This window comes from Gossypium raimondii, chromosome 6 (genome assembly GCF_025698545.1).
Source record: "Gossypium raimondii isolate GPD5lz chromosome 6, ASM2569854v1, whole genome shotgun sequence".
NCBI lineage: Eukaryota > Viridiplantae > Streptophyta > Magnoliopsida > Malvales > Malvaceae > Gossypium > Gossypium raimondii.
This window is the reverse complement of record NC_068570.1, coordinates 3,248,769-3,275,246: the sequence shown is the minus strand read 5'-3', so window position 1 is coordinate 3,275,246 and position 26,478 is coordinate 3,248,769. Positions and strand designations below refer to the sequence as shown.

The window sequence follows — 26,478 nt, the reverse complement described above, 5'->3', positions numbered from 1 at the left end:
CTTGTCATTTGGGGTAGTAACAATGTGAATAAAGAGATTATATATAGCTATACCAAATGTCATTTGGGGTTTCTCACCTAGTTTTGGTCTTTTTTTACCATGCTCTTTGCTCAGCGATCGGCACCAACCTTACAGGTTTGACCTATATGAACAGAAGCAAGGATTTAACTTAATTTAGAAGTGCATGATCACCAAGTGAGGCAAACATACCTGATCGAATCAGAATAAAAAGACTCGGTAACCCGGGATCAATCTCTCCTTGCTATGTCGAGCCATTAAAAGTGCTTTGGCAAAACAAGCCCAAAACACAAATAGCACTGCAATTTGATCTCTCTCTGGACTCCTTGGCTATTCAAATACTGCTATTGCTATCATTACTAAAATTCATATGAAGTCTAACAATACAAGTTATAAGGAATGAAGGAAACATAACAAACAACTGGTAGAGCGGCTGATAACGACAATTATGGTAATGTTCTGAAATATCTCCTAGTTCGGAAAGTACCAACATCAGTGGTACAACCATGTTTCCCTACAAGACATTGACAAGATAATACAGCGGTTCAACTCAACGACAACAAGAGAGATTGCTCGAAATCAGTAACTAAAGAACTTGCTAACATGTTATTGCTGCATATCATAATGTTACATAATCACCGATGTGCTAGTTAGTACATTAAAACAATCTACAATCTACAAACAACAACAATTAAAAACCACAGAAATACCTACAATTTCCACCCAACATAGCAAAGTTTCATCTTCAGCTATTACCCTTTGTTCTCCCTTCATAAAACACTCCAGCAATTCGGTCAGGTTTCTTTTAAGGCAAATATTTAAAGAAAAAAAAAAACAACATTGCATTGCTAATCGAAACCTCAAAGGGGATTCTTCCTTGGTCTCCCTCTCTTCCTTGGGGTGGAATTGGGCGCGTTTCCACCAGAAACAGCCGCCGGAGTGTTCCTTTCAACCACCTTTTTCACGGTTGTCTTAGGAACAGCTGCTGCTGGTGCTGGTGGAACAGCTGCTTGCAGTGGTGGTTGCGACGGAGCTGGCACATTGCCTCCATTTCTTTCGTTCTCTTGCTGGACTCCAGGCATGGTAGAAGGCATCCAACTAGGAAACCCGGTCGGTGGTTTTGCTCCATCTTCTTGATTACCGGACATAAACCCTAACGGAAAAAAACCCCAGCAACAATAATACGCTTCTTTCCCGGGGACCAACGGTGGAAGTGTCGGAATCGAAACCGCGTGAAAAGATCTCCGGCAATTCTGACACTTTAAACAACAACCTTCGTAGAACTTAGGATACTCGAACAACCTGTAACAGTACGGACAAGTTGTCCAAAATGTTGACGATCTAGGCCTTTGGTTTTCATTTTGGGTTGTGGAATTCGGTGACCGGTGTTGAACACCGTCCTGATTTTTCCCTCTTCTAGTGACCGGTAATTTCCCGGACTGATTCGAACGATCGCCGGCGTTGCTGAAATCAATCCTGGTGAAAAAGCTTAATTCTTTGTCGAATTGAGATTTTTTTGAGCTGTTCGATAAAACGGACCATGCATCGGCTACAAACTTAAACGCATGATCGGCGAAAGGGTACTTGTTTTTGTCGGGGTGAAGAAGGAGAGCTAAGCGACGATACTGTTTCTTGATGAGATCGTTGTCTTCGGATCGGCGATCAACTTGCAAGATGGAGTACCAATCGTGTTGACCGTTTATTTTTTTGTCGGCGGCGAGGAGGACATCGGCGATGGCTAGGACCTGATCCGACCCGTCTAATAAGGGCTCGGTTTCTTGAGCTAAGATTGCGAACTCCCTTGAGCCGTTGAAATCACGATTTTGGAGAAGCTTCTCGGCGATCCCTAGAAGGCGTAGGGCTTCAGCTCTACTGCCATTTTCCTCCATTTTCTTAAGGGTCTGTTTGGAAAATAAGAAAAAACAAAAACGATTGGGATTTTCGATTTGTTGAGCTTTTATTTTGACTGTTTATGTTGGAAATTTTTAAGTCCATATGGACGAAATTGGTGTTTGTTTTTTAATTAAATTACATATAGTTTTAAGTTTATTGGAGAGGAAATTTGGGCCTTTTTGGTCTTTTCATCATGAATAGTAAGTTTTTTTCGATAATTACACTAGTGTAATGAAAAAAACAACTTTCCTTTACAGTGGAAATGACTGTGTTAAGTAGACAGTCAAGATCTGGCACATAGATTCAATGTTTCAAATCAAAATTTACCATTTCAGGAAAAAATAAACTAAAAATCCCTATTTTTGAAAAAATATCCTTTATAAAAATATTTTAATTATTATTAAATTAAATTACAAATAATATTATATTTTAATATAATCATATATTAATAATAATGTATTACATCCTTTATAAAAACATTTTAATTATTATTAAATTAAATTATAAATAATATTATATTTTAAAACATGATCAAATTAATAATCAAAATATATTTGGACATATATCAGAATAATTGTATACATTAATAAAACATATATCAAAATATATTTGGACCTATATCAAAAGTAATATATTTATAAAATATCTTTCCATATTTAAAATAAATTATACTATTTGAGGGTATTTAATCTTTTATTTATTAAAATACCAATAAAATTTGCATGTGATGGGATTTAAGCCCGCCATTTTATTTAAAATAATAATAAATTCACTTATTTATTAAAATTTTATATGCAGATCATCTTAATATTTTCTAATGTTTACATTATAGTTGTTTATGTGTTATAAATTACATAATATATAAATATAACATAATATAAAACATTACAAGCTATAAAAAGTCATGCACTGAATGTTCAATTCCAAGCTCAACTCATATCTTAAACAGACCTAATTTTTTTTACTCAAATCCCTTTTCTGAGTCTAATGTATTTGCTTATACCCTCCAATATTTCAGGCAAGCCTTTTGGCTTGAGTAGATAACCTAATCCATGAACAAATCTAATTAAAAGCCAACTCGATACAAACTCAAGATTGATGGCAATACCATAGTAAACAATTGTAATGCATGTAGTATTCTCAATAAGATATATTTATGTGTTTAAATTTTATTCTACTCGCAAAATTTTTTTCTTTTTAATACCGTACATATTTCATATGTTATTATTAATTAGTTTCAAACCTTACATTTCATTATTTATTATATGTAATAACTAAATATATTGATGATATATTTTATAATTAATTTAAATGCAATAAAAATTTTATTACTATATAAATGTAGATGAATTAGATGGGTTGGGTCTAATCTTATAAAATATTTATTCAAAAGACCGAATCTTTAATATGTTTACTCTTTAATGGCGAATTTGGATGGGTGGTGTGTTTATCTGTGATCAGTGTAGAAACAACGGTAGTGATGAGATTAGACACTATAATGATAATATAGCATGAGACAAAAAATAAGCTAAACGCACCGCACCGCACTGTGCATCCAAATAATGACTAAAATAAACAAAATTTGTAACAGTCCGATTTTGGGTCTAGTCGGAACAGTGGTTTCGGGACCACAAATCCAACGAGGAAAAATGAAATTGTAATGGCCTCAATTTTCAGTGGTGTCGGAATGGTGATTCGAGATCACTAAATCTAACAAATGAGTAGAAAATATTATTAATTTAGTGAGTATAAGTTAAATTAAATGTGAAGATAGGAAAATTTTTGAAATAGTAAATAGTGTACTAGGAATAAATATTAAAATAATTAGAATCGAAAAATGAGGTATTGAAACGTCAAACTCATAAATCGAGCCATAAATATTTTTAGAAATATTTATAGAGTGTCATTGAGTTGATATTAAAGTTTCGTTAGGAAATTCTAACGTTTGGGTGGTCAATTAATTAAAAAGGACTAAACTGAAAATAATGTAAAATTTGTTAAAAGTGATTAAATAGCTTAAGTGGTAAATAAGGAGGGACTTAAGGAATAAATGTGCCAATATGGAATAGTTGAGACGGCATAAGAGAAGAAAAATCTGGAAAAGTGATGTAATAAGGGCAAAATTGGAAATTTTGCAAAAGTTAACAAATAAAAATCTTAACTAAAAGAGTTTCTAGGCCATTCTTCATATTTCTCAGCAAAAAACGCCATTGAAGGGTCCCTCCAAGCTGGTTTTTCATATATTTGGATAATGTAAGTTCAATTCTTGATTATTTCTTGAAATTTTTGTATTTTTGTGACTTTTACAACTAGGTCCACTTGTTGAATTCATTAATTTTTGATTTTATGAACGAAATTGAAAGTTGCTATGAATATGTGTTATAAGTTTATGATGAAATAGCATGAAATGGAAGCTTTAATTTGTTTGTGAGATGATTTTATTAGGTAATTTCGATAGAAATTGATTTGTAGGACCTAATTGTGAAAAAGTTTAGAATTAAAGTCTAGTGCTAAAATTCTGATTTTGAAAGGTTATAAAATAGTTTAAAGTGATGGAATAGTGTGTTAATTGAGAAAAATCAGCTCAATTGAGAGGTTAATTGAGCAGGGATGAAATTATCATTTATTGAAAGCTTAGGGAAAAATGGTAATTAACATTATGCACTAAAACAGTTTGGACAGCTGCAGTAGGTTAACTTTGAAAAATCACCATAAATTGTAGAAATTGAATTAGAGGATGAACAAAATATGAAATTAAATTTTATTGAGTCTAGTTTCTCATAGAAGAAACGGTGTAAGTGATAGAATTGTAATTCATGAGATATAATAGGTTTTGTGAGACAAGGTCAGAATGAATTCGGGTTCCCCTGTTCTGACTTTGGAAAATCATTAAAATTTGTACAAAAATAATTATGAATTATAATTTATATGCTTAGAATACTTAATGAGTCTATTTTCATAATAAACAAACGGAAACATCATCCAAATTCTGTACAATGAGATAATTAATTTTTAGTGAAGAAGGGTCGGAACTGTCAAACAGTGAAACATGGGAAACTTTAAAGAATAAACTGTACTTATTGGCTGAACCAAAAATTATGAAAAATTTATGGTAAGAAGATATGTGAGTCTAGCTTCAATTAAAATTTACGTATCTTAATTTTGAGTTTCGTAACTCAAGATATAAATAATTCAGCGACTCTGACTCGGATAGACAGATTTGAATTTACTTACAAGTAAATTGTGAAAATATAGTTAATGTTATTTAAGCTAGTTATATACATTACGGATGTGGAATGTAGAGGAGGAGGAGGAAAATTGGAAAATATATGAATGACTTGTATATAAATCGGTCTTATATTCAATCATAATTGATAAACGTTGAGTTAAATTGTAAATACGTGTTAGTATTGAACTTAATGATATTGAATTGTATGAGAAGTAAATGGAAATTTCTATTGCTAGTGATATGACTTGAATTAAAAGAATTATGGTGATATTGAAATGTATATTGGACAGAGAAATTGATTTGAATTGTGAACATGAGAAATTATGAATTGAATGAAAAGGAAATGAAGCATTGAATTGTTAAGACTTTGTGAATTGCATGAATATAAATCTAGTCTCGTAGGCCCTATTTATTATGATATAATATTTAGAGGATATATTGTTAAAAATTATAAAAGCATGTTAAATAAAAAAATTTGAAAGCTTTAATTTAGTTGAAATTTTATAATACGATTAAATACGTTTACAAGTGTATGTGTTCTGGTAATGCCTCGCACCCTATTCCAGCGACGGATACGGGTAAAGGGTGTTACAAAATTCACCATATTCGCGTCAACAAAAAACATTTAAAATAATTTTAACGAATATATTTATTTTGAAAATTAAAAATATTATACAATTATATGATATAATTACATTATTCGAATAATACCCTACAAAATAAAAACTCAAATTTGAAATTTTTATTCGATTTTATTTTCAAAGACTATTTTTTTCATTGGAAAATTGCAATTAATAAAAAAAATGTGTTTTAGAAAATATTAATTGAAACATATAAATCATGCACTTAATTTAGTCACTAAATATAATGAATTTTAAAATATGAAATCAACTTATTTGAAATTAAAATAAATTATATAATTCGGGTTTATGGAATTTTCTTCAAAATCACTTGATATATGAAATTAAATTATTTTTATAATATTTTATTTTTATATGAGTATTCTAAACAACATAGTTAGTATCATACTTGGTAGCAGTTCATATTGGTTGCATTGACTTATATCAATTAATACTAATTATTAACAAGATTAGATATTTTAAATTATATTTAAGTTTTCTTCGATTATTAATTCTTTCATAATTACATTTAAAATTTAAATTAATTTATTGAACTCAATTAATAATTTTATTTGTATTTTACATATAAACATATATAATTAACCTATATTTACATTTGATATAATATTATTTATTAAAATATTGAAATTAAATTATAATTATATACATAAAAATTCATATATATTTTATATGCTCAAAATTCTACATAAGTACGATATTGACCACTTCGATTTGAACATTGATTTTACTATAATTATAATTAAATTAAAATGTAAATTTTTCCAAATAATTTTTCTTTCTTTCTAGGTTGAAATTGGTATTGAGCCTTTACCCAATAATAATTGGGCTGTCAAAGATCTTTCAGCATTGGATCCATAATTTTTCTATTTTATTTTTCCTTAGGTTGGTTTGGATGGGCGATTGGGTGTGGTGCGGTGCGTTTAGTATACTTTTTGTCTCACGCTACAGTATCGCTACAGTGTCTAATCTCACCGCCACCACTGTTTTTACACTAACCGCAGGTAAACGCACCGCCCATCCAAACTCACCCTTAGTCTAAGCTTGAAAAAGGAAAGGTTTAATTCTGGTCGTAGTCTTTCTATAATGTTATTAGTATTTTTAAATTAACATTATCAATTTATTTTTTATAAGTTTTATATTTGTTTTTTCAAAAAAATAAAAACATATAAATTTTGGCTGAATTAGTCAAAATATTTTGGTTCAATTAATTCTTTCTGAAAAATTTTATGTTTGGTTAACGGTTAAATGATTAAAAAGTTCGGTTAATTTAGTTAATACTAGTTCAGTTCGGTTAACCATTTCTACACTCCTATCTAAAATAATAGTAAAATTAACAATAAAAAAAGAGTTACACAATATCTAAACAATAACAATAAAATAGTGAAATGACAACAAAATAGTGGGAAAATAACAACAAAACTATGGAAAATAGCAGCAAAACAACAGTTTTTTTTTACAAATTCAGGCTGGGCCGAACTCGGGCAAAAAAAACTTTACTTGAGGCCCAACCTGTTTTCTTAACGGACCTTTTTTTTTTGCCTTAACCCATTTTTTGGACCTATATTTTTATTCAAATATTTTCACTTTTTAGACGGACCTTCGGGCCGGATCTAATCTTAATATATTAATAGGATTTTGTTCCATTGTTGTGGTAATTATTTTGAACAACCATAGAGAAGAATTTTTTAACCTACAAAATGGGTAACATATTTGGATTATACAAAGGAAGATTTACCTTGGAAATTAAAAGAATGTAATAATTTATGGACTAAGCGAGCATTTGCAGCTGAAAAGTGGCCATCTACTTTATATTTATTTGGTTTACCCAAGTGTAGGATAGATTGTTAGAGATCGTCCCGATTAAGCAACAAACAAGTAAAAATAACAGAAGAAATTGAGAAGATGATCACACAAATTTAACGTAGAAAAACCCCTTCAAAGAGGATAAAAAATTACGGGCAAAGATAATTTTACTATAATGGCAAAAGAATGAAGAGTACAAAATATGGATATAAAACTAAACCCCGAAAACCCGAAAAACAAAGAACCCTCAAAACGTAAACACAAAATTCTCTAAATGTGTTATGAGTTATAATCTCTAATGGGTGTTTTTACTAAGGTTGTAAAAGAGCCTATTTATATGTCAAATAATAATAAAATAATCTAAACTAATCAGTGTTTGACTGAAACAAATAAACAGAGTTTAACTAAAAGATTATTTCTCAAATTTAACTGAAAATAGGAGTCATACTTAACATAGATGAGCTCAAAAGCTCGGAATAGTTTATTTTAATGCTTATAAGGAGCACCATAGTGCTTTGCGCATTTACATTGAATCTTAGTACTTCTACTATTTTCAAGGGCTCCAATATTACACCAACACCAAAAAAGAAAGAAAGATATTATTGGAAATATAATGGTTAGTTGTATAAGAGGTTGTCGGTGATGTTTTGAAGTGGTTTGTCGGTCATTATCGTCCCCTTTGTTGTTTTATCTTCTGATTGCCTGGAAGGGGGTGGCTGAGTGGTTTTGTAACCGCTGGTTCGGTTGGTATCTGTACCGTCTCTTTTGGCTCAACGATGCTCCTTGGGCTCTGTTGTTCACCTGCAACCATCTCACTGTTGGAAGCCTCATGATGCCAAAGGCTACGTCAAGTGTAGAGGTTGGTTGATGGGTGACTTTCTGCCTTTTTTATATCTTAGCTTTTATGTTGCCTTTTGGTTTCGTTGTTCTATTTTTGTCATGCTTGGTACAATCGGTCGGGAGAGTGCGAGATTTAGAATGAGAATCACAATGTGGCCATAGGATCCTATGGGTCGTGCAAACCACATATCTACCCTTAGGCTTGATTCTCCCTTCACTTATATTCTTGACAACATCGACACCTTGTTTTATTTATTGACATGCTGTCTATATATAAGTGTTAATTCATATAAAATATATCTTTATATATAAAAAGTTTGTTATTAAAAATAATAATTTAGCTACAAATTGAATGTATTTAATTATTAATTTTGTTAAACTATTTTATACAAATAAACAACATGCTTTTTTGATAGTTACTCACATCGACAATCTAGCATATAATAATCATTGAAAACTTGAGTAATAAAAGCACCAACATTAACAAGAATCGTCTCAATTACATAATCTGAAAGTTTTGTTGGTAAACAATTTATTAAACAAGTAATCTTACAAATTACAGGTTGCGAGTTGATAACTCATAACTTGTAGATGCATCTACTATTGCACATGATTTAACCATACTAATATATGCATAGTACAAACTAGAGTAAAAGACGATAGTTCTCTAATCCAATATATAGAAATTAATCGTTTCATCATCCACAATCCCAATATGATATCCTTTATAATAGATTTTATAAAATTTTGAATTTTTGAAAATTATTTTGATTTTTCCTTTTTTATTTTTGTTGAGAGAGAGACCAATTTGCTCATTTTCAAAATTGACGAGAACTAAATGAGTATTTACACTAATCTGTTATCCAAATTTTAAAATTCAACTCTACTCAAAAGTTAATTCTAATAACTCGATTTTATTAACTCGAATTTTTTTTCTTTTCGAAATGAATCGAACTTTGTTCATATGCGAGTACGCTATAAATTAGCTAGGGAATGGACCGTGAGCCAAGCCCACGAGTGTGAGGATTATTAAATTGCTTGACTTTCAAACCTAAACTTAGGTAGGCTCAATTGGGCCTTACTGTAACATTTTATAAAGTTGGACCTCTCTCATAAACTCTTTTTTTTTTTTCATTTTGGGTTTATGAATCAATATGGACTGTTGCCTCAATATTTTCGTTTGCCAATGGAAAATAATAATAAAAATTAAAAGAACATAAAAGAAAAAAATAAACTGTTCAAAATGAATAAATATGGGACCAATTATATAATTTAATCTAAAATTTTTGTTTGAAATGATGATTTAACGTGCCACGTCAGCTTTTCATTACACCGTTAACGACAATTAACGCTTAGTGACTAAAATGTTACAACATGTTAACTTAAGTGACTAAAATATAACTTGAGGAAAACAAAAATGACTATTTTAGTAGTTTACCCAAAAATTAAAAAAAAATCAAAACAAAAACCTAGTGAACAATTTATGAATTATTGTATTTTTTATTTAATTATTGTTGAACCGATTGTTGAACTGAGAAATGATGGTTTGACCAATACTACCAGTTGATTGATTTTTACAATATTAATTGAGGTTGATATGTAAGTTACCATATGTTTTTATTTAATTACTTTGGGTTCGAGTGGTTGACTCTTGGTAGCCAAATTAAATCGAGTCAAATTTTGGCTCAAATTATTGAGTCATAATTAATAGGTTTACCGTCTTAGGTGTAGCCTGTGTGTTGGTCTGATGGTCAGGGTGTTTATTGCCCCAAGTATGACCTAGATTTAAGTAACGTTAGTCGCGTTGCTGTTAGGGTTTTTGCCTTCCTCTTGTAATTCACCATATATATATAAGTAAAATATTTATTATCTTTTTTTTTTTTTGCAAACCAACTCAATCGAAAAAATATCATGTTTTTTTTAATCAAAACTTGGGTCAATTTCAATTTTTACAAAATGAAAGTCAATTGTTTTAATTTTAGAAATTTCTAAACCAAACCGATCAGTTATCCACCCCTATTTTCTCCCTCTTCTTCGTTGACTTGGTGGTAGCAAAGTTGATTACTAGGGGTTTTAAGGATTGGGTTTGATTGGGTTCTCCCTCATCTTGGTAGACTTGGTGGTAGCGAAGTTGATTACTAGGGGTTTTAGGGATTGAGTTTGGTTGGATTTTTGTTATTGAGTTTCACGTAAGCTTTTATGTATTTCACATTGTTGTAACTTTTTTTTAATAATATCTCACACATTGAAAGAAAAAAACATGTTCAACATTTTTAAATACCAAATGGTCAAATATTTTAATTAAAGAATCAGATTGATAGTTGTAACTTCGATCAAGTCACCAATTCGTCAATTCAATCAATTCAACCGGTCCGTATTGTTTAATTAAATAAATTATTATAAAATTCATAAATATAAAAGAATTAGTTGAATCAAAATTTTTTCCGATTTCATTGATCTATACTGATTCCTAAATCCAGGCATTAGTTATTTATTCATTTAAAAAGGTGTAAAAATTACTGGTCCCTAAGAAAAGGGTGCCCCACAAAAAAATGCCCATATTGAAAAACTAGGATACAACGAGGATGCCCAGTATTGAGCTGTCTTCCATCACTTTCCAACTGTTTCAGTAGCTATAAATGCCAACAAAACCTGTAACCTTAGCCAATACCCAGGCCCCCCCTCTACCACTCCATTATTAAAGTAGGTTTTCAATGCCCAAAAAAACTCTGAAAGTGCGGGTGGCCGCTGGGGGCACTCGGTGGGGGCTTTTTGTTTATTGATATGTGGCTATGGTTTGCATGGGCCAACTCTCCTGAGAGTTAATGGGTCTTTTCTCAGTCAGAAAGCCCATTACTAGACTAAAATCATAATTGGTTAAAATATGATGTTAGTTCCTGTACTTTGACAAAATTGGAGATTTAGTCCTTAAAAAGTTAGAAATCGAGTCCTCCTTGGTTTTCGATTTCAAAATATTATCGTAGTCTCTTTGTAAGTATTTTGGTAAAAATACCTCTCCCGTCTCTCTTAATTTTAATATTGAGCAAATTGGTTCATCTCAAAAATTCAGAGTAATTTAATCTCTGCCAATTTCGAAAGTGAACAATTAAGGACAAATAATCATAATGTTAATGTTTTCTGTTGATTTTATTCACATAAGTTTGGCCGGTGCAATAGCAAATTTAGCTCTCGTAATTTACACATTCTATCAATTTGGTCATGATTTAACAAATTTAGCTTGCAATGTCTTTGTAAATGTGTAAATCTGGAGGCTAAATTTGTTTCTTTTTTTAAAAATCAAAATAAAATTAACAAAATATGTAAATATTGAGGGCTAAATTTGTTATTGTACCAATCAAAATTGTGCACAATTGAAGAATAACATTAACTTTGTAATTAATTGTCCTTAGTTACTCACTTTTAAAATTGAACGGTATTATATTGCTCCAATTTTTTGAGAGAGACTAGAGAGGTCTTTTTATCAAGTATTTTCCGTCAAATTTTGTCAATTTGGAATTTTGGTTAAACTATCCTCATATGACGTGGTATATGATTGACAATAAATAAACACGATAAGTTGACAAATTTTAACAAAAAAACCAATGAAGATAACAATTGGGTTAGGATTTTTAAATTGAAGAACTAGAAAGACTTAATTTCTAACTTTTTTTAAGTACAAAGATTAAATCCCAAATTTTATTAAAGTATAGAGACTAGACCTGCCCATGGGCCGGGCGGCCCGGCCCGGCCCGACGGCCCGCTCGAAATATGGGAGGGTTCGGGTAAAATTATAGGCCCAAAATATGGGCTTGGGCAAAAAATGAGGCCCGTTTAAAAAATGGGCCGGGCTCGGGCTCAACTTTTTTGGCCCGAGCCCGGCCCGAATATAATAAATATATAATTTTTATTTTATTTTTTAATTTTAAAATTATTTTTTTTATTTTTAAAATATTTTTTGTGTTTATTAAAAATAGGGCAGTAGGGCAGGCTTATTATTTTTATCGGTAGGCACTGGCAAAATTTTAGGCCCATATCTCGGTAGGGCAGTAGAGACTCCGCCAAAAAGTTGAGCCCGAGCCCGGCCCATGGACAGGTCTAATAGGGACTAACAGCAGATTTTAACCATCATAACTCATCAACTCTTTTCCTTCTCTCTCTTGAAAAACTCACTATCCCTACCTTCAGCTTTTTCATAGTAATGATTTTCTTTTTTGGTTCTACATTTCATAGAAATGATCAATGAGATAGATTTTCTCTATATTTTCTTTTTATGGTGTCAATTTCAAGAATAAAATTGAAATTGTTGGATTAATGATGTAATTTTTATTCTATGATACTTTTCAAATAGGGAAAATTTGCTGTTAGCCTTCGTACTTTGACAAAATTTGAGATTTAATCTAAGTACTTAAAAGGTTAGAAATTATGTCATTTAACTGTTTTGTTTTAAAAATCTCAATCCAATGGTTAAAATCGTAAATATTTTTTTATCAAATTTTATCAATTTGGCATGTTGATTAAGCTACCCTTATGTGATGTATCATATGATTGATGGAAAATAAACATATTGAGTTAACAAAATTTAAATTTAACAAAAGCTACCCTTAAATAAGAGTTCCTTGTTCTCCTTCATTGTGTGATCCATGTGTTTTACAGACGGTGTTGCTAGCTTTTGGCTTTGTTTATGTTATAATAAATGTCTGTAATGGCAGTAGAATGATCGCAAAGTAATAAAAAAGAAAAATAAAAACATACAGATTTTACATGGAAAATTCTTATCGAAAAAAATCACGAGTAGATGAGGAGAATTCATTATGTTGAAAAACACACGATACAAAAGGAGTTCGACTACATCTATTTAAGGGTTAAACAACCCTGTTATAATCAATGTCTATTTTGTCGTATTGCATGGTTCGTATTGCAGGGGCACAGATCCCTCTATTTTGCCTCTCTCTTTTATTTTTTAACAAATGAAGAGATTCGAATCACAAAACTCTAACAGTTTTTGAATGTTCGAGAATTGATCTATTCAACCTTCAAGCTTGTTTTCTTGGGGAGAGATTTTAAGCTCACTGCTTAGGAGCGAAACATAATGATCTCTTGTAATCTCCACTTTGAACGAAGCATAAAAGATATCATATTAGTTAGGTCATTTTATTACTCTCATGAACAATTTGTACCTACCACATGAACAATTTGATTTAGAATGTACATTGTAATTGTATTGAACATTCACAAACTACGACTTAGATTATAAATTGGTTTCAGTTTTGAAAATATTCTAATTAAGTCCTCCAAATATCAATATTGTATCAATTAGGTTATTTTATCGATCTAAAGTGACAACTCAAATTGAATGAAGCATATTTAAACCATATGGATCCAAAATATAATATAAATGTAAGAATGTTTTTAAAAATGCATATAATTTACTAATATATAAAATATAAATTATTAATATTATTTTTAAACATTAGGATGAAAAGTGAGAATATATCATCAAAATTCTTATCCTCTGAAATCGATTATTATTATTTTTTACATAAAAGCGACAATGCATGTAGTAAAAACAAATAAAATCACTAAAAGGTAAATCTAAATGAGAGGAACAAATAATTATAATGAGTATTCTTTGTCTTTCTAGCCTTCGACACAAGAAAAAGAATTTTACACATTCTTTCCTTGTGTCGAAATAATAATAATTTCAAGACCCGTTTATTAAAAATTTCTATTCTTAGTTTCGATTTTTCCAAACTAAATGTCACATTCGCCCACCTATTTAAACTACCCAAGTCGTACTACAACAAAGCTAATAAACAGCCTCAATTATATTTTTTTATTAGATATTATAATTAAAAGAAATTCACACGTGTCAATTAGATCATGTATGCGTAAAAGTGACAACATTCGTGTAATTATTGAAATACTGATTTAGTTATTTATTAAAAATTTCGAATTTTTAATTGGCAGGAACAATAGATAATGTGATAAGAAAGATTCATATATATATATATATATATACGTGCATGTTTAAAGACAATATGTATATTTGATGAAAACCAAGCCCGATTTTAATATTATTGGGGTCCTTGACAAAACAATAAAATGAAATTTTAGGTTCTTTAAAAGTCGGAAAATTTTTTTTAAGTCCCTTAAAAGTTAGTAGAAAATTTTAGACCCCTTAAAAGCTAAAAAAAGTTTTTTGGGCCCCTTAAAAGTTAGCAAAAAAATTTTCTTGACCTTTAAAAGTTAAAAAAAAAAATTCGGCCCTTTAACAACTAGAAAATAATATTTAGACTCCTTTCAGCCTTAGACCCTAGGTGACTACACCTCCAAACGACCCCAAGGCCGGACCTGATAAAAACTATTTATTTTTCCATTAAAATTAATAAAAATTATTTATGACGGGATAATTTTAAATATTTCATTTAATAAATTACAAATATATATACTAAAGCAAGGTTTTGATCATGTTTAGATGGATATGTTTATATTTTTGCAAGTGGCATAGATTACCGTATGAGACATCACAGTAGCATTTAAATTGTGTAATAGCTGTAGAACGTGGGGTTGACCGTGTTATTGGTTTTATTTTTAATGCGGCGCGTTTATTTTTTTATCTTACATTATAATATTGTAATATTTAATTTTATTATCATTATTATTTTTATACTAATTATAATTAACGCACCGCCCATCTAATTATATGACAAAATCATTGAGTTAAAGAGTATGGAAAATGTGTTTAAAATGAAAAGTGTGATTTCATTAATTCACATTTATAAATATATTAATTATTATATTACAAAGTCAAAATTTGGGACAGCCATTTTCACAAATAATTTACGCAGTTTATTATAAATTTACAATTTTTTATATAATTTCACGTTTAAGTTAATTTTATTATAAATTAGGGACAGTTACATGTCTTTGACTCTTGAACCATGTGATATATTTACTATTATTATTCGGTTTTTAATAAAAATAATGTTGGAATAAATTAATTATGAAAATGATGTTTTGTTACAGTAATTTTGAGTGTAACATGATGTATTGGTGACATCGCATCAGTAAACTTTTTTTTAAAATATGACAGAGGAAAAGTTGAAAAAAAATAAATTTTTTGGTGCTGCTTGATACATTAGCGGCACTGATAAATTTTAAAAAATTTTAAAAATAAAAAAATATAATACTTTTCTCTTACATTTAATGCATTAATGTCTTTTCCTATAACTTCGGTGATATTTTTTCTTCAACACCTGTATTATTTGAATAGGTCACTTTATATATTCACTTTTACTTTTTTTAGTCATTTATATTTATTTTAGTTCTCTTATGATGTTTTATTTTATCTTATTTCATTCATTATAAATATTTCTTTTACTCTTACCACCTGTTTTATATTTTTATTGATTTTTTTATAATCAGATTTCCATTTTAAGTATTTACATGAAATCAGAGCTTCAATTAGACTTGATTATAGACGAGACCATTGCCTAGGCTTGAAGGCTCGTTCAAAAAGTGAGATGATTGGGACAAAAATAGAAGTCCCAAAAATTGACTTGAACAAAAAAAAAAGTCTATTTTCTAAACAAACTAGTCCATGCCTCAAGAAGGATTTTTTTTTACCTCGAGCTCGACCAGGCTTGAATCAACCTAAACTTCTCTTTTTTTGCTATTGCTTTGTTACTATTTCGCTATTATATTGCTACTATTTTATTGTTATCGTTTGAGTATTGTATAACTCTTGTTTTGTTGTTAATTTTGCTACTATTTTGGAGATATTTACTTGCTAAGTTGCAATTATTTTAGTACTATCTTAAGTATAATCTTTTTAACTTATTTTCAATTTGTTAGAAAATATTTATTTTAATTTGTAGTATATTTCATGTATTATATTTTATAAATTTATTTTTATATAAAATTTTTTAATATGAGCAGGTCGAATTTAGCTCGAGTTTAGTGTTTTTAATCTGTGCCGGGCTTAAACAACAATTTAGACCAATTGATTCAGTTATTAATACTAAGTAATTTAAAATATTTTAAATGTTATATTAATTTATTTATTTTCTTTCCTTTGTATTTTATGATTTGAAAAAAAAAAAAAGACCCATCAACTAAGAAACCAGAATTGAATTTTTTTTCCAAGACGATTGCGTAAGGTGTTTTACTCCTACCATATTTTTCTCTATATCGTTTATATAGATAATAATGAAATTTTAATTATTTAAAATACTTTATTACCATAATATTTTTCCTTTTGTTGAGGGTTTTTTCCTCTAACCTCTTCTTACGGGAGTTATTTTCATATTTATAAGGCATAGTTTACTGATGAGACGTATTAGAGGATAATTAAATGTCAAACACAACAACATATTTCCTTTCTAAGTTTGACACGTAACCTCATAAGTATCTTTGAAGGGGTTTTCTCGCGAGTAGATGAGCTGGGAGGTGAAGCTGGAGAGTGGTGAACTGGCTAGTCGGTGAATAGGGAGGTGACAAATTGCGGATCAACTAGCTAGCAAAGGGGGCAAGCGGGAGCGAAGTGATTAGCTGGAGGAATTGCGAGCCGTATGGTGAATGAGCTCGTAGAGTGAGTGAGTTGAAGGTCACTAGGTGATATGCATGACTAAACATGTTTCCTAAGCACGGTACTGATTTCTTTAAACAATATATTTCACTTTTGTTTTTCAATTATCTAAAATAAGTTTAATAATACTATTCAATATTTAATTTAATTTATAAAATTAATAGCGTATTTAATTAATTTCTCTATTATTATAAATTGAAACAAATTTACCAATGTGTATTTTAAGGTAAAAGTTATGACCACCATTTACTCAATATGTTTTAATTAAATTAATTTAATAATACTTAAAAATTATAATTTAATTGTGGAATGGATAATTGCAATGAAGACCCTCCATGATTTTTCCATTGCATAAAAGGGGTTCTGCATGGATCAATTACACTTTTAGTCATTAAATATTACAAATAATTTTAAAATTGAACCCAGATTTGATTACAACTTTTCATTACAACCCTACTCTTTTTAAGAATTAGCATATTTGTCCCCAAACATTTTTTTATAATTAAATCTCATATTTTTCCACCAAAAACATTCATTAGTAATAATAATATTACTTCAAAATTTCCAACCATATCTTTGCAAAGAAACTACCTAATATTGATTTATTCTAAATACATACAATTTCAAATTTTACATTATAAACACATTATCTCATTGATATTTTATTGTAATAAATGTTTTTTTATTTGCATAATTTCATTTGTCAAGGTTTGGTTGAATCTTATAATACGATCATGAACGAAATGAAATGAAACTTAACAATAAAATACCAAATTCAATTTATATTTAGGGTAAAAATCGAACTCCACTAAAAAAAGAGAGGCAAACTTTGCTATTAAGTAAGAGAAAATATTAATTTAGTTTCTATTAAGGTATTGTGAAATACTTTGTTGCAGGGATCTTATGGTGCGGGGGCAGTAGAGTGAGGAGCGATAAAGATGGAGCCGGTGGGTGTTGAGTGGTGATGAAGATTGGTGGTTTTTATGCTAGGTGTTAGGCGATGATGAGGATTGACGGTTTTTATGTTGCAAATAAACAAAAAAAAAGTATTTTGCGCTAATTATAAAGAGATCCCTAGCTTTAGCCAGAAGTCAAAAAATGCAACATCAGCAACCCTTTAGTGGATTAACGAAATTTTTAATGGCAATTACGGATCGAACCATTATCTTAATTAGAGTGACTAAATTGAGAAAAAAATTAAATTGACCAAAATAAAAATAATATTGTTTTAGAGTGACTCGCAGAATAGTTTACCCTAAATAAATTTACATTGAAATCTATTTAAGATAAATAATATGAAAACTCATAATTAATGTAGATTTATTATAAGGGTGAATATTTGATATACAATTTCTTTTATTTTACAAGCAGAATTACAATTATGACATATATATTTTATTTTTAATATTTTAACATATTTCTATAAGACCTCCCCTGATAGAGTATCAAATAATTTCCCTTATTATAATTTTAAAATTAAAACTATGTTAAATAAAGTAGATTGTATTTATTAAGGGTGGCTTTGGATGAGCGATTGGGTGCGGTGCGTTTAGCTTACTTTTTGTCTCACGCTACAGTATCACTACAGTATCTAATCTCACCGCCATCGCTGTTTTTACACTAACCGCAGGTAAACGCACCGCTCATCAAAACTCACCCTAAATAACACAGATTTTAAGGAATTCATGTGTAGAAAAACTTAAACCCTTCGCATATTGTTTTTTTTTTAAATTGATTTTAAATATTATATAAAAACTAAAATTAAAAGAATCAGCACATTTTACATTAAATTTGATAAATAAATGTGTTTTGAATTTTTTTGTTGTTGTAGCGAATAACGGTTTAAACATTACGGAATTTAATAAAAAACCCTAAACTATACTCTTGTTCTTAAAATGGTATATAAACTCCTTTTGGTCAAATATGATATTCAAACTCAACTTTCATTACTAAATTTATCCCAAAAGTTAACACTATTACGAGAAAAAAAAAAACCATGAGGGTTGCCATGTCATCAATATTTGACTTGAAAAAAGATTGTATGCAACTGTGATTTCACATCATCCTTATCCCTTTTCCTCCTGATTTTTAACATTTTTAGTTGGATTTAAATTTTTTCTGAAGGAAAAAGCTAAAAATAAGGAAGAAAAATCTAATTTGTCATCTTCCTATTGAGAAGGGATAGCGATAATGTGAAATTACATCCTTTTATTTATTTTTTGATTTATCCTTTTGATGGAATTTGAAATGAAAAATAGAAAATATTAAATATAATAAAAGGTAAAAGGTAAAAAAAATGTACAAGTCTCATTTAACTATATTATTACTCTCTCATTCAACAAAAAATAATAATGTCGCCCAATCACCAAGCATCCTGTGGTAAAAATGCCATGTAAGCAATACCACATAATTATTTATGTAAAATAATTCCAAAAATAAAGAAAAATTTAAAAATCGTAATGGTATTTTTAATTTTTTAAAAATATATAAATAATCAATATATAATTGAAAATATTAAATTAATATTAATTAAATACGAATGTTGTTTCTTGAGTTAGATAAATTTTTTACCTATTACTTTTTTTATTACATTCAATATTTTTCTTGAGTTAGCTTGTGATTGGTTAAATTTTTTTCTTAATAGGGTTAACTTTTGGGTAAAATGAGTAACAAAAGTTAAATTTGAGCAAAGGGGAGCCGGGAGTTGGTAGGGATTTCGGTCCCCTTAAAATTTTTATTTAATTTTTTTTTAAGTTATAAAATTTTATATTAATAATGATAAAATTACACTTTAACCTTCTAAAGATAATAAAATTTAATTTAATTATTTAAAAATTATAATGATATAGGCTATTAAAATAATAAAATTATATTTTTACTATATTAAAAATATATAATTTAATTTCGATTCCTAAAAGAATTTATGGCTTTTCCCTTGAGTTTAAATATCACATTTGACCAAAAAAATTTTAAGTACGGGTTTGAAAATACGGGTATAATTTAGACTTTAGAGGGTATTTTTTTAAATTAAGTCTTAAAAAAAGATACTGTTGCAGTGATGTGCCATTGGAGGCTGGCTACAAAGTGGGGGTTAATACCTTCCATCATTACTATCCATGATGTACGGAAAGCCGGCATCCTCCACATGAAAAAGACCCCCCCAAAAAAGCTTGTTGAAATGAAGAAAATAAAGAAAACGAGTTTTTTTCTTTTAACCAAAAAGGAAAGGGTTTTTGAAAATATTAAAAAATATATATGAAATTGCAGTTAATTAATTAATTAATTATAAAAAAGGAAGGTAAAATAGTTAAATCTTTCCTTTATTGAGCCAGCAAATTTACGCCCAGCATCCTCTTTCTCTCTCCATCTGGGTTTTTAACTTTCTTTAATTGGGAGCCTTTTGCTTTCTTTTATCGAACTTCAAGCTTCCAAATTCAGAACCAAATACCAGTTTCTTTATAAGGTAAAACTTAAGAAAATAAATCACAAATCTTTGACCTTTGTATTTTTTTGTGTGCATGTTAATGAGCTAAAATTAGTGGGTTTTTGGTACTTTTTTCTTTTTCATTCACCTGGATCTGATGAACATGTTCTTTTTTTTTTCACTAGGGTTTTCATATAATTTTTTTTTTGTTATGAACACAAGCACAAAAATTAAGAAAACCTCACTTGGATCTTTCTTTTTTTAAGTAATTCTTACGTATTATAATACAAGTTGTTATTTCTATGGAGAAATGATAAACTTGAATCACTTTTTTTGTTTTGTTTTGTTTTGAGGAAGAAGATAATATAGTGAAGAAGAATGGCAAGGGAGAAGATCAAGATCAAGAAGATTGACAACTTGACTGCAAGGCAAGTGACTTTTTCTAAGAGAAGAAGAGGGCTTTTCAAGAAAGCTGAAGAGCTTTCAGTTCTTTGTGATGCTGAGGTTGCTCTCATCATTTTCTCGGCAACTGGGAAACTATTTGAATTCGCTAGCTCCAGGTATAAAAAATTTGCACTCTCTTTTTTAGATTTGTATGTGTAACTATTGCAGCAAGTTCTTCTTTTAGATCGTACCCTTTATGAAGATGAAAAACCCTCCATTAATATCTCATAGCTATGGCCTGGATTTTGTGACTATGAACTTTCTCTACTTTGAGTTTATGAAGAAACCCTTTATGGATTATAATCTTTTTACTTCAATTTTTCATTCTACATGGATCATGAAAGCTGTTTATAAACATATTTGTTGGCAATACATCGGTCACGTAGTGTTCATGTTGAGATTTTACGATTTATGGCTTAACTTATTAATTGATTGTCATTCTTAGATGATTTTTGGTACTTTTTCCTGTTTTACTATCCTTATGCCCTTAGATTACTGTTCCATGATGGTATATGTTGGGAATCTTTAGTGACACATATTGCTATACAATATAATATATGTTGTTTTATATAATTTATAGACACCTTTTTGTTGTTCCATTTGTATAGATTTGGGAAGTGACTACTTGTTAGTATCAAAGGCATATTTCGAAATGTGGGATATTTTCCATCAAAACTATGATATTAAAAGAATAAAGTATATGTTTTGATTTAGTCCTTTCTATATTGGCTCTAACAGGTATGATTTATAAAAGCCAAATTACTTGTTTACAAATAAGAAGAATGCTGTAATGGAATGAGCCAAACAAGATATTATGAATGATTTAGAGGATGAAATGATGCTTTGTGTTGAATGCATGTACTAAGGCTTATATTAAATTTTTTTTTTTGTGTGTTTGAAGGGTTATTTTTTATACACATTTTTCTTGAATAATCTTATTATAGGTTCTGGTCATATCTGTTCTTTTTAAGATAATACCTAAAACTACCCATAGCCCTTCCCCAATCCATGAATAAGAGGATAATGCACTTCAGCGCGCTCAAACCTACATCCTCCTGCATTGGCAACAATGCCTATACCAATCGAGCTAAAACTCAATCGGCTTCATACACATGTTCTTGAATGTGTTATTATTAATGTTGATATGATATATGTCATATTTTTCTATGGATAAAATTAGTTACTCACCTTATCAATGAAAGCATATTATTGCCTATAAATCTTGATAATACAAAATATTAATACTAAAAAGTAGACCCCATTTTGAGTTAAAAAAATTAATGGCTAAAAAAGATTTGTAGTCTTTTAAAAATAAATTTATTTTAATTTTAATCAAAATTAAACACCCATTCACTTAACTAAGTTGGTATTACTTCATTCGTAAAGCCGAATTTAGGGAGGCTTTTTGTAGTAGTATTGTTTAATTTCACTGTTAATTAGGTCTTAATAATTCAATTAATTTTTCATACAATTTTGGTTATGATTTGAGTGGAAGTCACATGTGTTGATATAAAGTCATTCTTTCGTATAATCTTTTCTCATCTTGTAATAACTATAACTAAATATCAGCAATTGGTATTAGAAATTGCCTCTTGCTTCATGTTAATCTTCACCTAAACAATAATGTTATCATTTTTTTCCCCTTTATGTGAAGCATGAAAGATACTTTGGGAAGATATAATTTGCACTCCAGCAATATCAACAAATTGGGCCAACCTTCTCTTGATCTCCAGGTATTTTACGAAAATTCATCTCATTTTTCCCTGCATGCCTTCAGATCCTTCTAATTATCTACTTATTATTTCTATTTTTCCTTTACATTTTCTTTCTATTGTTATTTCGTAGGTAAAAACACTTTTTTGGTCTTTTTCAATTTTGATATTAAATAAGTTGAATCTTCGAAAAAAGATGAAGTAATTTAATCTTTTTCAATTTCAAAGTAAACAACAAAAGACAATTCATCATGATGTTAATGTTTTCCGTCAACTATCGTAATTTTGATTGGTATGATACAAATTTAGCCCTCAATGTTTGTATATTTTGTGTAAATGTAAAGACCAAATTGAAACAAGTATAAATTTTGTATGCTAAATTTGTTATTATATTGGTAAAAAAATATGTACAATTGACAAAAAAATGTTAACGTTGTGATTATTTGTTCTTAGTGTTGCCTACTTTTGAAATTGGCAGAGATCAAATTACTTTAAATTTTAGAGAAACTAATTTACTTATTTTCGTATTAAGAAGGACCGAAAATGTTTTTATTTATTTATTTACCTTTTCATATTAAAAGATGGAATGTGTTTGCAAATATCTGTGAAAGTATAGCTTTTAATGGAGTGATAATGTAAATATGCTATTTTTCTATTATAGCTGGAGAACAATAACAACATACGATTGAGCACGGAAATAGTTGACAAGACCCACCAATTAAGGTTAGTAATCCCTAATCTGTTTGGTTGTTTAAATTAAGATTAGGAATGGATTAGAGATTGATAAAAATTGATTGAATTGGGAAATGATACGAATGAGATTAAATTAGTTGAATTATTATTTTAATAATTTTTATTTTTAAAAATTTATTTATTTTGAATTGGTTAGATTAATTAAATCGAGAATCAGTAATCTGACTGATTTAAACACCAATCCGAAAGGGTATTTGATATTTAATTTTAAGTTTAACTTTTGAACAGGCAGATGAGAGGGGAAGATCTTCAAGGACTGAACATTGAGGAATTGCAGCAACTAGAGGGGATGCTTGAATCTGGACTTAAATGCGTTTTGGAAACCAAGGTTTACACATATACATGTTCACTAATTTGTGCTTCCCATCTTGATTTTTTTTTTTTAACAATTAAAAATATTTTGCAGAGCAATCGGATTAGGAACGAGATCTCTTCACTTGAAACTAAGGTTAGTATAGTCAACCATTTTTATAATAATCTTATTTGTCCATCAAAATTTTGGATGTTATGAAGATGTGACTGTTATATATCTATAACAATATCTAAATATTTGAAATTTAAATTATATTTAATTTTTAATAAATTCTTAAATTAAAATTATAATATATTAATGATATTATTAATTAATGAGATTTAGATTATATGTTTAATAAAAAAATTATGTTTATTTAATAAAATACTATTAATATAGTTTTAATATAAAATTTAAATATTTTATTGGTTCACTTAGAAATGCAACTAATTTATGGTTGCTGCTATTATTATAGACTTGACTATTGTAATGAAATGACGTTAAAAATTGATATTGATGTGCAGGGAGCGAGGTTGTTGGAAGAGAACAAGCAACTTAAAGAGAAAGTAGGTAGTTGGTTTATCAAGCTGTATTGTTGTTATTGTTTCAAAATTATATCATAAAAGAAATTATGGGGGGTTTTCAGATGGCAACATTGTACAAGAGAAAAAGAGATTCAGATGTTGTTGGGGAAGAAGGTGTGTCATCAGAATCTGTTACAAATGTTTGCAGTTGCAGCAGTAGCTGCCCTCCATTAGAGGATGATAGCTCTGATACTTCTCTTAGATTAGGGTAAGTTTAGATATTTTATATGTTCTCAAATAGTAAATGAGGGACTGGTACTAGTCTCAATTTAACTCAAATGAACTCTATTGGCGGATGAGAGTTTATGCTTAGTTTTTTCGTTGTGTTTTGCAGGCTTCCTTTCACTTAGCCAAAGCAAATGAGAAGAGATGAAGTATATTGAATAAACAGTTGGCCTTTGTAAGATTATTCATATTATTATATATGTAAGGTGGAATTTTAACCCAAGTTATGTTTATTTGTGAAATAAATGTACCCGAAGAAAGATTAAAATGAGATGTTTGTAAATTTAGGGTTTATTGATTTTAGTGTATGTGTATTGTATTAAGGGAAAATAAGTCAAATATACAGACGAAATGTGGAGAAAAGTTATTTATTTATTTTTTTAATTGCTTTTATTGATGGTTTCTTTAATGAGAACTCATAATTAGTAAATGACTATGAGGTATATATTAAGAAGGTTGATAAGCAATTAAATACAAAAAAAAAAAGAAAATAAAAGATTAAATATAGGAGATGAATATTTGCTAAATTCCTTGAAATATTTTATGGCATGTGTAATATCCGACACACCTCAATAAATAGATATGATTAAGTTTGTGATGAGAAATTCTTTATTATTTATATTTTTGTGAATGTATGCATTCAAAATTGTTGTGCACGTTGAAGCTCGAGCGATTCTTGAAGGTTTACTTATTGCATGGGAGAAATGTTACAGACAGTTGGAGATAGAATGTAACAATGCACTACTTGTGGAGTCCGTTCTTATAGGGAGAGCTGCCAGTAGTAATGTAGCTGAATTACGTCTCATCAATTGTTGCCTTAAGAGGAATTGGAAGACAAGAATTAGTCACATCCTTAGATCTCAGAATATGGTTGCTGATCAAATGGCGAAATTTACGTATGATAATCAAATTGGGTTGAAGCTTTTCGAGGATCCCCTAATTTCAGTTCAAGAGATTTTACTTTCAGATGATGATATCTTAAGTAGAGTTATTTAATTTCATTGTTTTTATTTGTTTCTATTAAATAATGTTCCTAACAAAACAATCTATAAAATTCTTTTCGAGTTTGGACTAGAATGTAACTTAGCCTAAGACATCTACTTGTTTAGGTTTATAAAGCAGAAATAAAAATGTATAATTCACATGAAGAAAACTTAGATCCTTGTACGATAAGTGAACTTCATTGATCACCAGTGTCGACATGCTCATCACGTTGAATTATTTTCTTTTTATTTCTATTTTCTACAATTTTCTACAATGACTCCTTTTGGATAGCTTTACCAAATTTCCTTATAAGAGACGATTATTCTTGCAACTCTTTAAAGAGGCAATTATGCCATTAAATGTGCCAACATCAGCTTTCATTTACATGCATGGTAGTGACCTATTTAGCCTCATCATTTACATGCTCAATAGATGCCACCTTAATTGTAGACTTCTAGGGTAACGAATGTAGTGTCTTTCGAACTATTTTCACCTTCAAGTTTTCCTCGTCAAGAGAAGAAGCTTCATTAGTTATATCGCAAATTTCATCATAAAATTCAGAAATGGTCTTCAAACTTGGTGGTAAGCATTTCAAGTTTTAACGGCTTGATTCCAAGAGTTTCTTCATGTGTAATTTCTAGAATAGTCTATGCTTCGTGAGCACTTTCAAATCTTTTATTGAAAATAAGGTATGATGCTTTGATTTGCAATTCACTACTCTTATCTTCTTTAGAGGTTTAAGTAGCTTCAAGCTTTATGGTACATATACCATTTGTTTCGGTTCAAGGAGGCTCTCATCTGATTAGAATTGATCTCTCGCCCAGACTTTTCAATAGACATAATTAGATTTATTCGAGAGCGGTGAACATGTAGTAGATTGTATTCTTTCATACTTTATATTGCACAACTACCAGACGTAAGATCTCACAAATACTTTAGATATGTGACTCTAATACTGAATGAAAAATTCAAAACTAATAGAAAGGTATACCAATATATGTGGGTACACTGAATGACACAAAGAAAGTTGTTAGCGTAGTTCGAACTTA

General features: G+C 29.3%; 2 protein-coding genes across 5 annotated transcripts in view; one reads left to right on the top strand and one right to left on the bottom strand.

Moving 5' to 3' along the window:
- LOC105772543 (MADS-box protein SVP) overlaps positions 1-24,827 on the top strand; it is a 94,199-nt gene extending 69,372 nt beyond the window's left edge. The window contains exons 1-9 of one of the 4 annotated variants that reach the window (XM_012593858.2): positions 20,312-20,474; positions 20,793-20,995; positions 22,534-22,612; positions 23,253-23,314; positions 23,573-23,672; positions 23,751-23,792; positions 24,161-24,202; positions 24,283-24,428; positions 24,555-24,827. In XM_012593858.2, coding sequence (XP_012449312.1) covers positions 20,814-20,995; positions 22,534-22,612; positions 23,253-23,314; positions 23,573-23,672; positions 23,751-23,792; positions 24,161-24,202; positions 24,283-24,428; positions 24,555-24,570 — 669 coding nt within the window. In that variant the 5' untranslated portion in view covers positions 20,312-20,474; positions 20,793-20,813 and the 3' untranslated portion in view covers positions 24,571-24,827. Of the gene's footprint in view, positions 1-20,311; positions 20,475-20,788; positions 20,996-22,533; positions 22,613-23,252; positions 23,315-23,572; positions 23,673-23,750; positions 23,793-24,160; positions 24,203-24,282; positions 24,429-24,554 lie in introns of those variants that run through there. The other 3 variants (XM_012593861.2, XM_012593860.2, XM_052632660.1) reach the window with 3 other exon arrangements.
- LOC105773791 (uncharacterized) lies at positions 602-1,969 on the bottom strand. Its single transcript, XM_012595915.2, has one exon. It carries the CDS (start codon positions 1,905-1,907, stop codon positions 879-881), a length of 1,029 nt encoding a protein of 342 aa, XP_012451369.1. The 5' UTR covers positions 1,908-1,969; the 3' UTR covers positions 602-878.
- Positions 24,828-26,478: the final 1,651 nt, after the last annotated feature.

Excerpts from the sequence above, each read along its gene's own strand:
- LOC105773791 (XM_012595915.2), bottom strand. The coding sequence starts at position 1,907 with ATGGAGGAAAATGGCAGTAGAGCTGAAGCCCTACGCCTTCTAGGGATC.